At 41.1% G+C, this 17,104-nt stretch overlaps 1 protein-coding gene across 3 annotated transcripts in view; it reads right to left on the bottom strand.

Moving 5' to 3' along the window:
* Nucleotides 1-17,104, bottom strand: part of BRF1 (BRF1 RNA polymerase III transcription initiation factor subunit) — a 166,342-nt gene that overhangs the window by 37,022 nt on the left and 112,216 nt on the right. For all 3 annotated transcript variants that reach the window (XM_048950213.1, XM_048950214.1, XM_048950212.1), the window contains 4 exons: nucleotides 12,460-12,521; nucleotides 10,167-10,248; nucleotides 10,019-10,074; nucleotides 7,957-8,213 (listed from right to left, as the gene is read on the bottom strand). In XM_048950213.1, the coding sequence (XP_048806170.1) occupies nucleotides 7,957-8,213; nucleotides 10,019-10,074; nucleotides 10,167-10,248; nucleotides 12,460-12,521 (457 nt within the window). The remainder of the gene's footprint in view (nucleotides 1-7,956; nucleotides 8,214-10,018; nucleotides 10,075-10,166; nucleotides 10,249-12,459; nucleotides 12,522-17,104) is intronic.

The raw sequence follows: 17,104 nt of genomic DNA on the forward strand, positions 1-17,104 counted from the left end.
ACGAGGTCAGCCACATCAATGCCTTTTTAGTTTTAAATTGAAGGCCTTCTAATGATTGTGGGTAAATGGAGCCAAGCGCTGAATTTGGCAGAAACTTGTTACAGCTGAAACCCTCACACAACTCTACGTGTGTCTTCACCCTATCTTGAAGGGTTTATTTTTATAAGGTTCTCCAAGTATCTCTTAAGATTAAACAGCTCAGGAATATTCCTCCGCAGTGGCACCAGACCGTATTCCCTTACGCTTACACTAAGCCAAATTCTGACATTAAAAGTCTGTACTATAAAATTTGAATGCTCTTAATGAATGATGTACAACTAGAGATGATTTGCAGCATCACTGAACTTACATAAATTGGTTCACATTGAGAAAGCTTTTTAATGCTATTTCTCCTATCATTGAGCCATAGCAGGGGCTTTTGTCTCCAATTATATTTTACAGAGAAAAAAACACAGACAGCTTTGTTGCAGTACTGAAATTTTAGTATTTTAAATTCCAGTGCTCTAAAGCAAATGACTCCAGAACTTTTACGGAACTCATCTTCTAAACAGCTGGAGTAACCAGAGTAAACATCAAGTCCTGACAAACACTCCCAGCTGTTGGATGGATGGGTTTGGGAAGTTTTAAAAGAATCTTTCCTTCTGCCTCATCTCAGTGTGAAGAGTTGGAGGGAGAGGAACACCTTTCTCCTGGCTCCTCTCTCCCAGGTGTCTCACCACTGCCTAGCTCTGCACACTACACAAGTGGTGCATGTAGAAGAAATGCATTTCTCCTCCCCTGTTCTCACTTGGTGAGGAGGGAAGCACTGAGGTCATCTGATTTGAGCACTCATAGATTTTAGCATACATGTTCACTTTACCAAGTGTTGGGCCTGATGAGTTTCTCCCCAGCTCTCGCCTCTGGTTTATCTCCTTACAAAAGGCTTCTCAGCTCACACGAAGAGCAGGAACCAGCACCTCCAGCCAGGCTACAATGTTCTGATGGGCTTTACTAAATCAACTCCTCAAACTTACTGTAAACAAGCAAATAAATGCAGGTCAGCTGCTTCCAAGGCCTTCGGTAAAGCTCTCCCCTAGCCAGCCATGTTTGCTAATGCAGATGCATGAATTGAAAAGCAGAGGCTTGGAAGGGCTGAATTCATTTCTCCTTGGCTTTGTTGTTTTTTTTTTTTGTAAATAAAATGCTAACCATAATTTGCATAAACGTGTCCCTCTAAAGTTACAAAACTGGAAAATACTTGCAGGATTTATTTTAAGTGGTGGTACTTATCAAATGTCACCGTTTTCCTGTTTAAAATGACTAATCATTTTGATTAACCTCTGATTTAAATGATTATATACCACAGCAAAGCACAAACATACATCAAATTACACTCCACAGAATTTCTCAAAGCAGGAATCACATAAGAAAACAGTTATGTCGGAGTGGTTGGAGAATTTATTTACCGAGTGCAGAAGATTCAAACTGTGCTGCCATATGCCCACATGGGAAGGCTCTTGCATGCACACTCATACCCAGGAAATAGAAGTGGATAATCCCACAGCCAACAAGAGGGGGCTTTAGGAGGAAACACCAAAATGCCAACGAAAAATAATCGTGCAACAGAAGAAACTCCTAACTACCATCTCAACACACGCTCCCAGTATCTTCTGTAAGGAATTTTGTCTCTGTTGGGAAATTTGTGCTAGCACATTTGTCACATAAGAAAAGAAGGCCTGAAGCACTGCGTAAAGATGAGAAATAAAGTTTAATATCTCACTTTGAGTAATACATATGAATTCCAAGCCATGTAATAAGACTTCAAAGCAGAGAGGGAAAAAAACAGCCTATCAAAGGTAAATTAGACAAAGAGCTGAAGGCAATACTGAAAAAATAAAAATTAATGGTGGAAAAATTAAAGAATATAAAAACACTCTTAAGATCTCATCTCAAAGGACCAATTTGTAAGGAGAATACATACTAAAGTTGGTAAAAAAAAGACTTTCAAAAGCCTCACATCTGCCAGACATGAGGACTTCTCCCTACTGAGCAGCACAGCTTCGTGACGAAGAGCTTGCCCATGGATATCCTCACAGATGCCTGGCAGCCCACCAGCCCCCACTGTGCCCCCTACAATCAAAGGACCTCTCAGACACCCTGTTCCAAATCTCTTAAACTTGCTGCAATGTTATTTTTCCTAATTAGAGATTCTGAAACAACTCGCTTCTATACACAATGAATCAAGGATATACAGATGTATACATTCTTGAATTAATGAACAACCATTTGAGTCTATTTGGTATAAAGGATAGCTAGAAACATAACAGAAATATCACTTTCAGGGTTTTGCAGACATTCAGGCATCCCTTGGAATACTCAAACTGAGTTTTGTCTCATGCTCTGGATTGATATAAGCAATCTGGAAAAACCGAGTTCGCCCTCTTCCCCTCCACAAATACCAGTCTGGTAATATAAAATAAACTAAAAGTACTGTGCATTAAAAAAAATAAATCTGTCTGCTTTGAGTTTATAAAAATAAATCATAAGCCATAGCAAATGTAGAACAAGCATCACGGGCACTCAGACTTGCAGATGGGTTAGCAGCAGTGCAACGATACGGCACTCAGCACCTGCCTGGGCAACACAGCTGAAAATAAAGAGTTGTCATTATCAGTAATCCTGGATGTGGGGCTTCTTCTCTTCCTATTCACAGGAAAAGAACAGACAGGTTCTGCCAGGTGCTCGCAGAGTTAATGATTACATGGAAGAGGCAGTGTTGGGCCAAGCACACTGCACAGCGCTCGCTGCCCTCGCACATCCAGACCAAGCACCCAGTAAGGGACAAAGCCTGTAGCTGCCAATGCTGTTTCTCTAAAACAACTCTACCAAAAATCAGTAGATTAGGCTTCTGCTCTTATTTTACCCCTTACGGGAATCTGACTTCAATCAAAGCCAAGAAAGTACCAGGCAACATATTGTGAGATGAGATGCCAAACATGAGGCTGTAGAAAGCATCCTATATATTATCCCTCTTAATAAAGGAGATTTTTCATACAGTTATAGAATCACAGAATGTCTCATATTGGAGGGGACCTTAAAGATCACCTAGCTCCAATCCCCTGCCATAGCAGGACTGCCATCCCCCAGCTCAGGCTGCCCAGGGTCTCATCCACAGCTTCGGACACCTCCAGGGATGGGGCACCCACAGCTCTGGGCAGCAGTGCCAGGCCTCACCGCCCTCGGAGTAAAGAATTTCTTACCTAACATCTAAGATAAATCTCCCCTCTTTTAATTTAAAGCCACTCCCTCTTGTTCTATCACTATCAGACTGTGTAATAAGTCGGTCCCTCTCCTGCATGTAAGCCTTCAGGTATTGGACGGCCTCAATGAGGTCTCCTCAGAGCCTCCTCTTTTCCAAGCTAATTTTTCTGGGGTTGTGACACCCCCTGAGAAGACAACAAAAACACAGCTGGAGCAGATGCTAAGCCAAAGCATCCCTTAAGGCCAGGACTGACTCCCACAGCCCCAGGCACTGCACCCTGCTGGGGGGAACATTACCAGCAAAAGGACACAAGTGAGACCATGTAGAGAACCTGGTGGTGAGACTCAAAATTTAATCAAACCTGAAATCTCTACCAAGGGCTTTTGTCGTATTTGCAGCAAGCTTGATTTGGCTTTCTATTATATATTCATATGCTTCCATTCAGAACAACCTTGTTTCATTACAGTGGATTCAACTGTGCTTTGCAGTCCTGCTCCACTTCTTCCAAGGCAAATTCTTTAGGAGATTAACCTGACACATTTATTCCCCTGATGATATATCCCGTCCTCTCTAATATCGTTACCAATTTCAAGTACACAGCAATAAATGGGCATAAAATTTTTAAAAAGTAGTGACTTGAAAGCTTTTTTGTTCCCACATTTTCTTGGAACAACACATTTCACTTTGCAAGCAAGATTCAGCTCAGGCAAATACAAAATAAATTATTTAGCTTTCAACCAAAAGCTCGCAGACTCTGTTTTTAGTGGACTTGAAGCTCACACTGGAGTTTAGGTTTTGAGTAGCTCAAAGTGGCAATTGCTCTTCGCTAGGAGTTCAACACATTCATCTTCTGTGACGCCTGTTTCATATGCACAGAAGACATTAGTGAAGATAAAATGTGCAACTGGTAATTGAAATTAAAGTCACAATCTCTATTACAGTAATATCCACTGTGCCACATCTCTGTAACACACAATGAAACAGCTTTTGCTTCTGAAGCAGCAACCACGATACCCACCGGAACCAAAAGAAACCTTGCCTGATGCGCTGAGAAATGCAGTGAAATATACTCACAAAAAAAAAAAATTTCCTAAAGTTGCTTACATTGTTTTTACTATTTTTACATTCTCTTGACAAATAGATTAAGTACAACTCCAGTATACTTAGGGAAAATGTGTCTGTAAAAAAGCATCTCTTTTTCTTACGCTCTGAAAGTGGCACAGTATTCAGTTTTTCCCCCAGAGGGTGGCGAGGCACTGGCACAGGTTGCCCAAGGAGGCTGTGGATGCCCCATCCCTGGAGGCATTCAAGGCCAGGCTGGATGTGGCTCTGGGCAGCCTGGTCTGCTGGTTGGCAACCTGCACACAGCAGGGGGGTCTAAACTAGATGATCACTGTGGTCCTTTTCAACTCAGGCCATTCTGTGATTCTGTGATTCTACTCACAGTAAAGAAAACTGTTCAAAAATCCAGTTTGCTTTTGAAAATACTGGTGAATATGGATATGCTCATCTAAAAAGGGTGGACTCTGCACCTTGGAGTTAATTCTTTCAATGTGCCTTCCTGAGGAAATTTCAGAAACAATTCCAAGATTTCTAAATTGGGAATTTTGAAGGAATAGTGTTGAGATGAATATGTTCTTTGGCTCCAAGTAACTATTAAGTTAATGCTGATTATAATAGCTCTGATGTGACTGAAAGACTATGTCACGGGCGCATGCTCCCTGAGGATGGTTAGCATTCAACAACTTGCAAATCAACAACTTTTTACAAGGTTTAACAGACCAACACTGCTAACTAACTACTGTTTTACATCACATTAGAAAACAAAGACACTGCACCATGTCTGGCTGTGGCAACCACATCTTCAAATGAAGATCTGAAGTCCTCTTCCCAGAAATACAAGTGCAGCATGTTTTACAGCAAGAGACCGTATGAAAAATGGAGATAAACCTCCTGCTTCCAAGGTGCTACCTATTGGATAGGAGCATGGTTTCTGAGACACGTGACAAAGCCAGCTGTGTTTATAGGACCTCTGCTTGCACATAGAAAGCAATCAAATCTACTTTCCCAATCTAATACCTTTACTGGAGCAGTGCTTTAATCACCAAGAAGCAGTACTCCCTTCCTAGCCCTAATTGGGATCAGGACTAAATCAGCTGCTCTTTAAATCCTGACTACATCTCACACAAACTAAAGGACTGCATCAAAGCACCGTTATGCAAGGTGCTGCTGCAGTCACATAGAGCTTGCTAAATATTTCAGACATATAAAGCTGAATAGGCTGGACTGTAAATCACTACAAACCAAAACAGTTAGCAAGAACTCCACAAATGCCTCCTGGATAACGCTACATTATGTGCTTCAATCATTTTCTAATGAGCAATGTTCCAGGTTTTTATTATTATTAATTGCATATAAATTGCCATTATTTTTGTATCACTGGGAAAGTATTTAGCCGTTCACCTCTCAGAGGAACAATGCTGAACAAAGGAAATGAATGCATGGCATATTAGAACAATACAAAACACAAAAATTTATGCATGCCATTTAAAAGACATGGCATTCAGACTACTAGCAAAAAAATCAAAAGTATGTCATAAATCTTTCATGGTAAGAAATAAAAAAACGAATGGTTTGCCAAGTCCTTGATATTATTTAATCAGAAATGTTGCCTACTTCTGGAGTGCAAAATCTTAACCACGTATCTGCATGTATCACCAACCTTCTCTGAAGTGCTCTGCTGCAAAATTCATTGTATCTAAGATCTGCTAATCATCATCAGGAAACTGTTACGCATCTTAAGGACATACTTTAGGCACTCAAGAGGAAAAATAAACACATTTTATTAGCTGCTTTTGGAAAATACTGATTTGTGTATTTATTTAGAAACCTTTTCAAGTTGCCCCACTGTTAAATTAAATATTTATGGCATGATTTTCCAAAGAGTTTAACACCTGTTAAGGTGCTAAGGGTTTAACCTGCTGGCTTCAACAGGAGCTGCAAGTGCCCAATGCTGTTGAAAAGCAGGCCAGGAGGGACACAGGATGGATGTGCTGAAGCAGTTCGGGTGTTCATGTTACTGCTAAGTCCTGAAAAGCAGTGGGTCTCATACAAGCCCATACTGCCCATCACAGCAATCCATTTCTGCAACTGCATCAGAGCTGTGCTTCACTAACAATTACAGAAATATGACTCACTATACCTGTCAAATAAAAAAAACATGTCAGTGCTGTGAGATAATCCTGAATGCATCTTTACTTTCCTTCTATTAGAAAATGTGTGTGTTTAGGTCATTAAAGATGACCTGAAGTAGCAACTTATTTAGGAAAATAAAATCCTCAGTGAGCAATGAATTGGAAAGCTGTTGATATTAGAGAGGTGAGAAGCTGAATGAGGACAAAGCCATTTTGATAAAACACAGTATGAAGAAGGAAGAGCAGAAAAAACAAAAGATGTTTGTTACACTGCAGAGATCTGTATCCCAGTGACAGCGAGACTAGACACAACTTTGGCTGAGAAGCTAAAAGCATTGGCCAAAGCCAATGCAATTGGCCAAGTGCAAACCAGGTCATAATCATGGGTTTGTGTATAGCCATGTCCATAGCAGCTGCACCACCACAGGTATGCTACGTCCCCACTCCTTTGCTAATGGATAAATTCTCACACCTTGTGGTTGCCTTTCTCTCCCCAAAGCTGCTTCATTTAGGAAGGGAAAATATCACATCTGAAGCACCTCCAGCTGCAGCTCCTTCCTGATTTTCACTTCAGACAACCCCAAGCCTACCATGAGCCCTGCCCACCTCAGTGCTGCTGCAGGCAGTGCTATCACTGACCCCAGCTCTCTGCTCCCTCCATTCCCTCCCCTGCCCTTCACTCTCCAAACAACAGTATGAAGACACCATCTAGCATTTCTGTACTAAATATCTGAATTTCCTGGTGGTGTAGAGCTTGGAAGCAGAAAAACAACATCTTTTAGGCAGTAAATAAATATCTAACAACTAAATAAGAAATTACTATAGAGAGAGATCATCCAAACGATCATCCAACACGATTTCAGGAACTGCAGGCTAATAAAACAGTTGAATATTGCAGATAGGACACATCAATCTCCTTCTACACATTACAGCACACCACAAATCTGCCCAGCAAGTCTGACTATTTTGCACATTAAAATAGTAGCTTTCATCGCACTATAAAACATTTGCAAATGCAGACCAGAAAACCGACGAGCATATTTACTGTAAAGCTTTATATCTGTGTCACCAATTAACAACAAAAGTTTGGAATAAAACTAAAATAAAAGCTAATCAAAACAGCTAGCTGTCATAACAGATGGGAACTGTATTTTTCAAATGAAGCAAAAAGCCAAAGCTTTTGAGCATTTAGTGTCATGTCAGCAGATACAGACAGCCCAGAAAGGGAGGACACCAAATGTCAGGGATATATGAAGAAAAGCTGTTTGTGGCCCAAAGATTGATGTTTATGAATTTCCACTGATTTTTTTTTTCTCCAGAATGATTAACTCACACCAAAACAGACCTTTGATATGCGAACCATAAATAAGTTTCCACTGTGACACTGCAGGCAAAATAAATAAAAACAAGACCCCAGCATTATTTTAGCCTCAGACAAATGTTTCAGTACCTACATTGTCTGGCTCAGAAAGATACATAGACAGTCTCACAGACAGAGATAGAAATGAACAATTGCAGTACCTTTTTCCCACACTGTTTACAGGGCTGGCTATATTCCTACTGGCAATAGATTTTCTTCTTGACAGCTTCTTGGTGTTGGTGCTGTCATCAGTGCTGTCATCCTCTTTCTTTGGTGTGTTACTTCCTTTGCTGTTCAGGTCCCTTAGCACATTATAATTAATTTTACTTGAGATTTTCTTCTGTTCTAACATCTTTTCAATTGCCTCTCCTGCTGTGCTGGCTTGAATTGGCTCCCGCTTCTTTGCAGCTTTCTTTGGCTTAATTAAAATATAAAATTAGTGATGTAGAGACAAACAAAATGGTTGTGCACAGAAGGGCAACCTGTGGCTCAGCAGTCCCTGCACAGGTGCTGGTGACTCGGGGACAGGATGGGCGATGGGGCCGAGCCAGGTCACACTCTCTGGCCTGGGGCTGAGCAAGACTAAGGCTAAGGGACTTCTCTTTCTACAGGAATTCAGTGTAGGCTTTCCCATTTTTGCCAAATGCCCACACAGTTTATTACAAATTCTTTACTGCACATTTGTACCGCTGCCAGAAAAGAAACGTGGGCCATTTCTCACATGTGAAAAAAGTGGAGAGAGCTCCCGTTACGGGAATAGGGACCTTGATAACATCACCCAGCATGTAAATAAATTCCTGTGTTAAAACTACCTTCCAAGTGAAAGTGAAGCTGGGGCACTTCCCCAGGCACTGACAACAGCATTTCATATGAAGTCCAAAAGCTGCACATCCAACTCTTCCTCAAAATAGAAAAAAGTCAAGAAAATTAGCAGCGGCTTTCTAAGCAATAATGCTGTTGGAGAGGAAGCAGGACGCTGCAGCAACATCACCTGCCCACAGAGAGAGGCAGCTTCCCTTGGCCAAGCACTGCAAGCCCAGCATTAACACTGTGCGGCAGTTTGATGCTGCACAGACCCAGACAAAGAGAAATGACACCAGGGAACACTTCTATCTGGGACCGGTGCCTAGCTAGGTACCAAAAAAAAAGATCTTCTGTTTCTCATTCAGCCCTTTCCTTTTCAAAGGAAGGTTTTAACACCAAGCTCCGCAGGAGATTTATTTTTTAATGTATAATAGCCCCTCTGTTTACCTACATGGGTCAAGTGCTACCTTGAAATTGGAAAGCACTATATTAATCAAGTTCTACTCGAGCTGTCAGAAACAATACAGCTAGAGAAAAACTCCCGTGTTGTCAGAACAAAAAGGTGGGTTGTTCGGGCTACTTCTCAGTGCCAGAGAGTTATACAATTCTGAAAATTGCTGGTAGAATTCCACGGCCCTGGAAGGGCGGGATGAATGAGAAACTCTGAAGCATAAAACAGTGTTTCATTGTCTGGTTTTGTTTTCACTATTGAAATACCTAGGGGAGGTAGGAAACTCTGTCTTTCACATTAGCCAGAAAAGAAAGATACAAGATACACACATTAAAAACGAACACGGATTTCAGTTGCATGTGGAAGATTTGACTTGTCACTTGCTCAATTACACAAAACACTAACGATATAAATTGTGAATATATGGCCAATTAGGTTGCTTTAAACTGCTAAACATGGAGACAGGATGAGCCATTTGTTAACACAACCATCGCCTTCTTTATGAAAGGTACAACTAAATACTTCTTTAAGTGGCTGGAACAAAGACCTCTTCAGTTGTCCATAAAGAAATCATTATAGCGAGAGCAGAGGAAGCTGCTAAAGTTAGGGCAAGTACAAACAAATTCCCCATGCACACATTAAAAAAGTCAGGCATGTCCTAAGAACTGTATTTAAATAAGTGAGCATTTAGGGCTGCAATCCTAAATGCAAGAACTAGCTCTGATTTTACCATGCACTGAATTTTTTCCCGATAGTAGCTCAGAATAGACATTTGGGCAAGAAAGTGTTTTACTCATCACCTGAGAAATTATAGTGTTCTATTTATGTAATGCATAGAAATATACTGGGTTTGGCTTGTTTAGTGGTGACCCATCCCTTTACCCCCACATCCTACACAGGGTGATCAACAGATACAAAGAATTTCCAAGACATTTTCAAACAGACACAATTAGCACACAGTTTGATACCTTGTGTTCCTTATAAATCCCAAGTTCTTTCTCTTTTGCTATTCTTGCTTCCTTTTCTGAAAGATGACAAAAGGGTAACCAGCATGAAGATTACACAGACTGCATATTTCAGCAACCCTGGCCAAAAGAAGAAATCCTATCCACTTACCTTTTTGTTCCTTCAAGTAATCTGCATTTTCTTTCATCCACAGCTCTGCTTTTATCTGAGCTTCTGTTTCGTTAAGTATATACTAAAAGACAAAACAAGTTCATCTGCTTTCAGAAATCGACTTAAAAATCATAGTGCAAAACTGAACTGAAAAACCACTAACAAGGTCAATTCATATTTTATTAAAAAACAAACGAACAAAAAAGCATGAAAGCAAACATGAGCAAGATGCAACCATCAGAGCATTTCTAGCAAATTCTACAGCTGGAAAAACAACGACCTGCTTTCAAAACACAGTGCTGGCTTTCCAAATTGTGTTGGGGTGGTCGACAGTCATCCAGGACTCATTGTACATGATCGTAATACTTGATCCATAATTAATCTGGAATGATCTTGTTTTTATGATCTTTTTCAGATGATGTAAGAGAGTGTCATGACAACATGGCAGTCTGTAAGTAATTCTGCGAGGTGATGGTGGTCTGTAATTCAAAACAGTATGGGAACCACTGCCTTGCACTACCAAAACAGAAACATGTGTCTTCTAGGTAGGTTTCTGGGAAGGTTTAGGCACAAAATTATGGTCTGAGTGAATGAAAGCAGCTTAGTTTGTTGGAGGTTCAGTCCTCTAGACTTCAGAGAGCTGGGTGCAGTACACACATCTAAACTTCCTGCAGTTAACCCCACTAAATCACAGCAACACTGTTAGTAAGCTTGGAGCTGTAAAGCAACTAGAACTATTCAAGTAAATCACAGGAATAAGCAAATAGGTGGGTAGGTAGGCAGCAAGCAGGCTGGCAGGTTGCTAGATAGATGTCCCCTTCAATTTCTCACACACAAATATAAGCCCAGCTGTCTGCAAAGCAAAGGTTCTGTATGGCACATGCTGTCTGGCAATGAAGAACTTCTGCAGAATGGAGAAGAGAAACCAGATAATCTTTCATAAAGACAATTTACTTGTAAGCAATGGACCCCAAACTTGTAAAACAATGTTTAAGTGCTAGAAGAATAGTCTAATTTTCTCTGTCTTACAGGATTTAGTAGTCCAGATTTTCTCTGAAGTAAAATGTAGACAGAAAAATTTTATGGGAAAAGTAACTCCAGGCAAATGGCACTAATGTAGGGAGGGGTCCTTCCTTGATGGCAAACGGAGCGAACAAGCAGCTGCATAGGTGCTGGTTTATCAGGCCACTATTTCACTATTTCATCTGTTTCTATTAAAGGTGGTCATAATAGTAAAACTTCCTCATACCTCAGTTATTCGTCTTTCTTATGCTTTTAGCGAGTTCATAATCTTGGGCTTACAATATTACAGTCTATTGCCATGGAAATGAACATGAGGTCATAAAAGCAGAGTTATGACCTCACTGAGGGCTACAAAGTGGAGAAAAGGTGCTTTTTTCTTTCTCCGTTTTTGTTTTCAAAGACTGATCTGCTCTTTCGAAGCCCTTCAGAATCAGCTCTGGGAGCTTGCAGGTCACCAGCTTCCCTGCCCTCCATCTCGTGCCTACTCCATTTTCAACATGCTCTTCCTCACACCCAGCTCAGCTGACTGCAGGCTGAGCATTTGCCTACTCCATTCCTCACCAAGAACAGTCTGCAGATCAAGCCTGATTCTCAGCAATCTCTATGAAACCCTTCTCCAGTGACTCTGTACCCCAAAAAGCAGTTTTTAGTACCAGCATTATCCATTCAAATTGCACTTTTCATTTCCAACTTTCATGGCAGCTGAAGAGGACATCAGGCCCTGATGGGAGGACTCATGCATTAACCTGCTGTGTGCCCTTTAACAGGCCATTTCCACAGCTGTCTTTTATACTCAGGCTGTTATGGGAAGGGTACCTTGTGCTGCCACACAAATAATAATAAGTCCAGAAGATGCTACGGGTATCTTTTTAAGCACACAGAAGCTGTATGTGCTGCTTCTACAGCATGGTTTCCATGGCAGCCTCATAGGATGAATATATTGTAATTACATAATGATTTTAGAGATCCACCAAACTTTTAAAAGTTCTTCTAAGAATAAAAGGCATTCTAAAACATAACTACGCCAGCACAGTATGAAAGCAGCAGCAGCAGTCCCATACATACATAAAATAAGCACTAAATTCACAGGCTTGCATGAATATTAGCTTTGACCCCAGATCACTGAAATCACTTGAACCTCTCTATAGATCAGAGGCAAGCACTGCCAGAGTGAGGAGGCAGAGATGGAGAGAATACACCAGATAAGAGCCATTTTTTTCTTTCTCAGATATGCAAACGCAGGGAGACTCGGGATAAAAGCGCATCTTACCCTATCTATTTCACTGTCGTCAATTCCACTCAGATCTAATTCACCATCTCCTGTATTTTCACCTACATAAAAGAACACATTTAATTAGCTAGACGTTTCTTCAAAATCAATTGCAATTCAAGTCCTATGGTAAAGTAACACTTTGCCTTTCCTTCTGCACTCATCGCAGTGAGGTTTAAGAGATTGCTGAGTATTTTTCATTCGAGGGTATCCACACCAACATGCACCACACTGAACTAATTTATAATTCAGGAATCAGTATGGTTCTCTTTAGGACTAAAAATCCACCACACATTTCCAAGCGTCCTTTTTTTCTTTCTTTTTTAATTTATAGCCACATTTTTTCACCATGAACCTGGAGAAACCATTTCAGATGACACCATTTTTCATTCACCATAACATGGATTTCTCCACCAGAGCCTACATCCTGGTGATTTATCTGTAAATTACGGCTTAGAAAATATTTTCTGTTTACAAGGAAGCAGCACAAACCAGTGAATAATACATCACACTGACAGTCATACCACGGCTCTATTCTTAATTCTGATCTGCAGTCATTCGAACCATCTAACTCGTATCAGTTCTGTAAAAATATGCATTATTTTTTTCAAAAATGGGAATTATGAAAACATTTCCAAACCTTAAAATAACTTGAAAGCTATGGAAGGGTCTAAACGAATGTGCAGCAATAATGAGTTTCTGTAATTACAACATCACTGTCATTTTTATAGCTACGTATTTACTAAGACTTCTCCCGAAAACAAGAATTTTTAAGATTCATTCCATTCATTAAAAGTCATAACAGCAAAGAACTAAGATCTAATTTGGGACCAGCACAACTTACAGCAGCAAAATTGATTTTCCACATCATGTTAATGTACAGTAGTAATATACCATTAGTACTGTCCAGGTAGAGAAGAAAATACATTATTCAACACAGACTTATTCTGAGGAATGAAGAAAACCCCTTGATCATCTCCATTACATCTCATCAAGATTGGACAACAGGCGACCCAAGCTGATGATGTGCAAGAAAAATAAATAAAGTTTCTGCAATCTGCAACAGCAGGAAATTGTATGGAACGCCTTAATAACTTCAGGGACATGGTTCCCCATTCCTGAGCACATGCTCCTCAGCTTCCCAAGGCTGCTGAATGTTTCGGTTGCCTGGGCTGGTGGCTCCTTGCAGAGCAGAGAGCAGGGCCCTGAGGGGCATCAGATGGAGCCAACAGGCAAAGGGAGGAATTCAGAGCATTCTTGGGAGATACAAGTGATCCTCAGCTTGGCAGAACCCAGGCATTAAAGCAGTTCTTGAAGTACATAAAACCAGAGGGCTGGAATCCAACCCAAACTTCTGCGTAGGAATGAAGGCTGAGCTCTTTGAGGTGGTGCACAGGATCAGCCCTACAGACATCACTGGTATCAGACACAGAGCACTTACAGTTTGCTTTTCAAAATTCAACTTAATCTACAGAAAGTTTTTAATTCTTTCCACACCAAATCATACACAGAATGACTTTTGACCCAAAGAAAATGTCCTGACGCAAGGAATCGCCCAACACTTTGCTTTGATTTTCTTTTGGGATTGTTTCATAAATACAGTATCAACTTTACCAATTCGGATAATCTCATGCAAATATGACTGAACGTATCTCACTGATATTACATTTAGAAATTAACTATACTTTAGAATCCCAGGGTGTGAAAGTTTTGCTTTATGACTGTTATAACTATTAACTATGTAATTGTTCAGCACATATGCTTATCTCCTGCTCTTATCTCTACAATAAAGTGTGCAGTAAGAGCACACCTTGCTCTGGGGCCTCCAGCTCCTCATTCAAGCACCCACTACCACACACACAGAGATGTGGCCCAAGGATGCATGGCTGGATCTTCTCTGAAAGAGTGGTGATGCAGTGGCACAGCAGCCCATGGGGTCACCATCCCTGGAGGTGTTCAAGAACCGTGGAGATGTGGCACTGAGGGACATGGGCAGGGGGCATGGTGAGGGTAGGTTGGACTTGGACTAGATGACCTTAGTGGTCCTTTCCAGTCTTAATGGTTCATAGAATCATAGAATCGCAAGGTTGGAAATGACCTGCAAGATCATCTGGTCCAACTGTCCTCCTATTACCACTGCTACCACAAGCTACTAGATCATATCTCGTAGCTGCTTATCCAGACACCTCTCAAACACTGCCAGGGATGGTGACTCCTCCAGCTCCCTGGGCAGCCATTCCAGTGCCTGACCACTCTCTGAGAGAAAAAGTTCTTCCTTATATCTAACCTAAACCTCCTCTGGTACAACTTGTGGCCATAACTAGACAACAGAACTTGGTTCTTTGACTCTATGAAAGCATGCCCTCATACGAGGTTGGAAAGGAAAATCAAAGTGAGAAAATACATCCAAGTGGTTTGTTACCTCTTTAAAATACCATTAATACAACTGACTGGAATTTTTTAGCAAGCCGTAATCATGCAAAGCACAAAGAGGATTGGTTGTGTGCTGCATCCCCAACGGGAGGCCGGGGCATCCAGCCGAGCACCACTGCCAGTCCCTCCTGCTGGAACCGATACGTGAATTTCCAGTGAGTGAAACGCTTAAATAATCACCGAGACGAGGAGTGAACTCTATAGTCTACTGTCTGAGACGCCTTCCCAGGAGACTGCACACCTGGCTCTCAGAAAGGTTTCATTACGTACACAAAATAAAATAACTTGAGAGCAGAAAGCAGGAGTGTGCCCGAGGCTGAGTCATCCACCTTGGGTTAAGGAGTCTGTGCAGAACCGGGCCTCCTGCGCTCCGGGTAGGTGCTGCAGGCACTAAGCTGTAGGACAGAAGGATGGGGTTTTCCTTCTCTTTGTTTCACCAGCCTCTTTTATCTTCAAGATTTTTGGGAAAAAATAAACTAACATATTGACTGCTTATACGTTAGGGCCAAAATTAAAAAGGAACCAAACTGAAAGATCACTCACTGCTAAGGTCTGCACATCATCACCAAAATCTGGCAGTGGTGTCTGAGAACTGCTCTGGACCCAAGTCACAGCTCAACTTAACATAAAATTTTCTGCATCCCCAAAATATTTGCTGCTAAAACTGTCACGGCGTTTTAGGAACAATAAAAATATCCCAGCAAAATCAACTGCCGCTGCTTTTACTTGACATTAAACACCTTGCTTCCCCTATATTCTGCCACATTTTTGGATCAGAGGTTTAAAATTTAATATGGCACAGTACAGTAGATGTCTGTTTCCTTATACAGTCCTACTATGCCAGACTGAAAATGATGTAATTTCAGGCACCATGAACAATTTCACGTGTCATTTTAAATATAACTTGTTACTGAACTAGGTGCCAGTTCTTCTCATTGGATCAATTAGCACAAGGGACAGAAAACTCATTCTCCAACTGGTAAACTGCAGAGAAAAATCCAGAAGCAAGTTGTATATAATAAGTATTTCTTAGACCCCATAACAGCAGTAGAGGGAGTAATTGTAGGATATCCACACTGCCTGCAAGTAGCCCTTTCTTCTGCCTATGTGATAGGCATTCATTAACTGCAAGGGGCTTTTCAGATGAGAAGGAGCCTTCAATTCTTTAGTCTAACACTATCACTGGGAAAAAAAAAAAAGTGTTTTGTTACACAACGCTGATTCAAAGAATAATACATCCACTTTGATCTGAGAATTTCCATGGCAGTCATGAGCACACCCTACCAGCCACCATCATTCATCTGCTCGCTCCGGGGCACTGAAAGCATACCCCTTTACTTTTATTATACCAGAAAGATCTTCCCAGCTGCTAAACTTCTCGAAACAATTTTCAAATGACAATTTTCCCCTTTAATAAAAGGGTTGAAATGAAATTTTCAACAAAATGAAAACACAGATGTGGCCAACATCTGGTCCAACCTCTTAAAAGCTTATTTAAAAGCAGTAGTGCCATGTGACACGGCTCTTAGTGGGGATTTCTTCTGTTAAGAAAAACAACCCGCTCTGCTGCAGGGCACAGACAAAAAAATAAGTTCTGCGTTCAAAAAAAAAGCAAAACCAAAAAATGCCATGTTTAAATGAAACTACTGTTGGGCAGAGAGGACAGAGAGCCAGAAGGAGAAGTGGGGCAGCCGGCTCCTTCCTCACTGCATTTCTCACTGCAGGCAGAGGAAGAGGAGCTCCCAGAACTTTCATCACGGTCAGCCACATCCATGTAACTTACTGTTGCCAGTCAGACAGCCGTCTCCCTGCATATTTAAAAATGAAAAACAAAAAAGCCCTTTCTTTGCAGCCTCTTAACATCTTTGCCAGCGGACTCTAATAGACATGAGAGCTACAAACAGACATTCGGGATTAGGTTTGTAAACCTGCAGGATTATTTACTGTTCTTGTCATTACTAAATGCATACTAAGCCCTCTTCTAGCACTGCCTCCCCCTCTCTGTGTATCTAGTTAAATGTATACATAGCACGCTATTACGGGGATTTATTACAGAAGAATAATTCCTGCTGATGTACTTTAAAAACCCGCATTTTCGATGACAGACATTTGAAGAATGTGTTTTTCTGTTTCTCGCACAGGAGGCACAACTATTTATTGCGCTGCCCAGATAAGAGGATTTCCTTACAGACAGCAATGAAGGCTGAACACT

Source organism: Lagopus muta, chromosome 6, assembly GCF_023343835.1.
Source record: "Lagopus muta isolate bLagMut1 chromosome 6, bLagMut1 primary, whole genome shotgun sequence".
Classification (NCBI taxonomy): Eukaryota; Metazoa; Chordata; class Aves; order Galliformes; family Phasianidae; genus Lagopus; species Lagopus muta.